The 4,447-nt window shown below is 42.5% G+C and overlaps 1 protein-coding gene across 1 annotated transcript in view; it reads left to right on the top strand.

Moving 5' to 3' along the window:
- The window catches only part of LOC103801914 (Fanconi anemia group D2 protein-like), a gene marked incomplete at its 3' end in the record, with an annotated part of 44,452 nt that overhangs the window by 520 nt on the left and 39,485 nt on the right, over positions 1-4,447 (top strand). Inside the window, 5 exon segments of the mRNA XM_009074353.1 lie at positions 424-491; positions 1,891-1,994; positions 2,563-2,626; positions 3,689-3,741; positions 4,024-4,102. Coding sequence (XP_009072601.1) covers positions 424-491; positions 1,891-1,994; positions 2,563-2,626; positions 3,689-3,741; positions 4,024-4,102 — 368 coding nt within the window.

Raw genomic sequence — 4,447 nt, 5'->3', positions numbered from 1 at the left:
ACTCAGTGCATCATCTAAACCCATTACCCCACCTTTTTGGGAGTATACAAGTTAAGTCTAAAGACTTCTGGAAGATGATTGGAGGTACATGGAAACATGTTATACTGTATCTGTGATTGCAGTATTGAATTACAGAGGCAGGAACTCTGAAACAGGACAACAAACATGTCATTGTTGCCTTTCAGTTCAGACAAGGCCTTCAGGAACTCCTGTATTAAGCCTTTTCAATCAGCTGCTCTCAGCCCTGACTGGAGAAAGCACAAGTGGTGATTCCACTCAGGCTTTTGCTAACCTCTTGGTGGAGCAAATGTAGAAGTGTTGGTGGGTGAACTTGAGAGGTGGTTCTTGGTGTACCTGCTGTTGTGATGTTGTATGGATGAAATGTGTCTGGTGCTTTATTTTCTTCTTAAAATTTATCCTTAGCTGTGGATCAAATGGCTTTCCAGAAGAAGCTCTGCCTGGCCCTGGAGAAGCACCCTACTTACCCAGGTGTAAGTAACACTGTGGTTTGGCAAGAGTCAGCGTTGAAACTGCTGAGAAGCAAAAGATGTGAATACAGCTGCCTGTCCCTGCTAGTCCTGTACAAAAGTGTGCAACACAGTAGCTTGTCTTGGATTTCCATGGTCCAGATTTTCCAGTTCTTTCAGTGTTGTGTCCAGTCTTTTGGTCTCATTGTCCTTCTTCTCTGTCTGTGTTTTTCTCAGCTGTAAGATCTTGATGGTAAGAAAAAGATGACCAGCCTGTGACTCTGTTTATCCAGCCTTGGTCATGGTTTAACCTGTCAGACAGCTAAGCACCACACAGCTGCTCACTCACTGCCCCACACTGAGGTGGAGGAGAGACTTGAGGGGGGAAAGTAAAATTTGTGAGTTGAGATAAAGGCAGTTGAATAGAACAGAAATGGAAAGGAGGGTAATAAAAATAATAATGATGGTGATGATGACAAAAGAATTAGACTATGCAAAACAAATGAGGCTCAATGCTCACCACCTGCTGACCTCTGCCCAGCCAGTTCCCCAGCAATGGCCCTGGCCAGCTTTTCCTACAGTTTATACACTAAGATTGGTGCCACATGGTCTGGAATATCCCTTTGGCCAGTTGGGGTCAGCTGTCCTAGCTGTGTCCCCTCCCAGCTTGTTGTGCCCCCAAACCTCCTCACTGGTGGGGTGAGAAGCTGACAAGTCCCTGGCTCTGTGCAAGCTCTGCTCAGTACCAACTGAAACATCAGCATTGTTCTCATCCTAAATCCAAAACACAGCACTGTACCAGCTACTAGCAAGAAAATTAACTGTCCCAGCCAAAACCAGGACAATGCTCCAAGAGTGGCTTTGCATGATTCCAAGGAAAAGTTCTGCATTTCCACCACTGTGCCCTGTCAGAGTAACTCATTGACAATGTTATTCAATAGACAAAAGACTCAAGGGAGAAAAATCACTTGCTTAACTCACTGGTGGAAGCTATGTTTGGATTTATATTTTCTGGGAGCTGGCAGCATTGGAACTGCCACGATGTGGTGCTCCTCTCCAGTTAGCAAGCCCAGTGGGAAAGTCCTGAGGGCAGTCATTTGGCTGCAAATGTTTTTTTGGGTGCAGCTCTTGTCACATTAAATGTTGCTGTCTCAGCTGAACAGCAAGAAAGGCAAAGCCTTTTTAAATCAAAGTAAAATGTGAGACACTTGCTTTAGAGTTATTTTGCAGAACAATCAGTGTTTCCTTTTGGTAGTGGTCTAGATTAGGATTAATTCATTATCCAGCATTCCTTTCATAGTGGTTTCTGTCTGACTGCAGTTCCCTGGATAACCTTCCCTGCTCTCATCATCTTCTTACAGTGTCCTAAAAGACAGCAGTTATCAGGGAAATTTTCCAGGGCTAACTTCCCTCTGCTTTGCAGGTTGTGAAGCAGTTTATCACCGGTTTGGAATCCCACATCAAGGACAGGAACCAGTTCAAGAACTGCCTCTTGCCATGCACTCCCATACGGACTGAGGGGTCGAGGTACAGAAAATGTATTTTGTCTTCCCCTTCAGTCAGAGCTTAAATGTTAAATGTCCGGTTAAAAGCTCTAGTTCAAAGTCCTGTAGTATTGAGCAGAGTGGAGGGAAAAGCCATAACTTGTTTCAAGTCTTGTTTCTTAGGCAGGAGTAGCTGCTGCAGTGCATTGCTGTTTGATAGCAGCAAGTTTGAAGTGGCAAGTCACAGAATTTGCTGTCTGCTGATGGCATGCACTGAGGTCTATGGCATTTTATGGCATGAACCACATATTGGGGTGAAAAAAAATTGGCAGAGCTGGTGAAGGTCAACTCTTTTTAGAGACTATTTTTTCTGGGAGGTGGAGGTTAACCACAGACTTTTCCAGCTCACACTAGTCGTGTGGAGAGTGAGTTTGTTCAGAGCTAAAGTGCAGTTTTAAATCTTCTTGTGTGTGCCTGTGGTTACCTTATGTTACCATAAGTCATTGTATGTGGGCTTTTAAAAAAAACAGGCTGTAACTCATGAAAAGATTTACAGCTTGCTCTCCTAATTTGTTTATGTTCCAACTGTGGTGGAACCTTTCATCTTGCAGGAATCTGGTGCACTCATATTGCGAAAGCCTCATTAAACTGCTTCTGGGAATCAAGATCTTACAGGTATGGGCACCTTAGTTTGCTCTTTTAATGGTGTTACATAAGTAAGGGATTAGTGGAACTGGCTGTGAGGCAGGTGAGGCTGTATCTGGAATAGTGTCCAGTTTGTTGCTTCGTTAGGGACACAAAGATGCTCAGGACATGAGGCACATGGCATGCAAGCAGAGACAAAGGGAACTAGGTGTCTTCAGTCTTAAGGGAAATATTGTGGTCTTCAAATAACTAGTTGCATGGTGTAGTGAGCACAGCCAGACTCTTCTCAGGGCCGCACAGGGGCATGATGAGAGATGACGTCTTAGGTCAGCCATGGGAAATTCTGATAGGCTATAGCCACTTCCACTGTGGAGAAGGACTTTTTTTTTAAGTGCTAGAACAAGTAGGCTGGAGAGGTGATTGAACCTCCATTATTGGAGGAATTTGAATCTTGGAAGTGTTTTAAAATGGGCAAGACACTGAGCAACCTGCTGGCAAGAACAAGTTGTTAAATTGTATACAAAATGCATTGAGATGTATATGGAGTTGAAGATGACAGATGTCTCACCAAGGCATGGGAAGCCTGAGAGCAGCTGTGCATTTCAAGTCTTTTTTAACTAGAGTGTTTTAAAAGTTCTTGTCCTAAATATAGTTTTAGAATTGCATTTGGGCCAGGATTCAAAGGGTGAAGAATTAGAGCTGCAAAGGGAATGACAAAAGCATGTGGGCTCAGTTCTCAAACTTACCTAAAGTTGATGCTTTAGTTTCCTGTGTGGTGAAAAGCAACTCGTCTGGGTCTGAGAATGAGATGTGTGTTTAGCTCAGTGGAGTTGTACATCCTGTCTGTGTGCTCTGACTGTTAGATTATGTGGACAGTTTATGCCACTTGGCGGTGGTGTTTTTCACTTTTCAGGCTCTGTGCCTCCTTTCTCACATTAGGCAAGAAATTTCTTATACAGGAAATACTTTTGTTGGTCCTTTTGACTATTTTATTCTTGGTATGTATTTCATGTTTTGTGAAAGGTCTGTTTGTGGCAATGCCACAGCACAACCAGTAGATCATCCTAACACTGTCTCTTTGCCTTCTTTCAGCCTGCTGTCATAACACTGTTGTTGGAAAAGATCCCTGAATTCTTTTTTGATGTGTGAGTATAGACTGACTTCTCTCTACCTTCAAAGTAAATTTCTTTTGGACAATCACCAGCTCTTTGACTTCAATCAGTACTTTTAACTTACCTGAATGACCATTTGCACTGATGTGTTTTTTCCTTCAATGTGTGTAAATTTCCATCAAACTGTAAGAGGAGTGAAAATTTCTCTATGTATTAACAACCAGTTAAAAATGGGGTTAGTTGGTCTTTCTGACCAGCAGCAAAGCTTTTGAGTCTGTAGGTCTGACTAACCTGTTCTACTTTCTGCTGTTTCAGTGTGGGCACCTTTGGAACAAATTTTCCTCGGCTCATTATCAATCAGTTTAAGTGGCTTGACAGGCTTCTAGACAGCCAGGTGGGTCCCAGTGGTGCAATCACATGAATGCTTTTTCCAAAAAACCTCTGGAATGCCTCCCAGGTGGGATGAGATCAATTATTGTGCTAATGAAACTGATAATGTTTTCATATTCACATGCTGAAGGAGATTTACATTTTTCAGTTTTGTTATGATTGCCTTCAGTGCCTTCTGAACATCCCTTTTGTTATTTTTCTTCTTCCCTTACTGTAAGTCTTTTTTTCATAAATCTGTATCTGTACACATGTATTCACACAAGTGACCCTGTTTTAACGCTGCTGCTGGTAGGAAGTTACAATCTCTCTTGTTTAGTTTTAACAAGATATTAGATATTTGCAAGCATTT

Source organism: Acanthisitta chloris, unplaced genomic scaffold (assembly GCF_000695815.1).
Source record: "Acanthisitta chloris isolate BGI_N310 unplaced genomic scaffold, ASM69581v1 scaffold8355, whole genome shotgun sequence".
Taxonomy (NCBI): Eukaryota; Metazoa; Chordata; class Aves; order Passeriformes; family Acanthisittidae; genus Acanthisitta; species Acanthisitta chloris.
The sequence above is the reverse complement of the archived record's forward strand: the minus strand, read 5'-3'. Positions and strand labels throughout refer to the sequence as shown.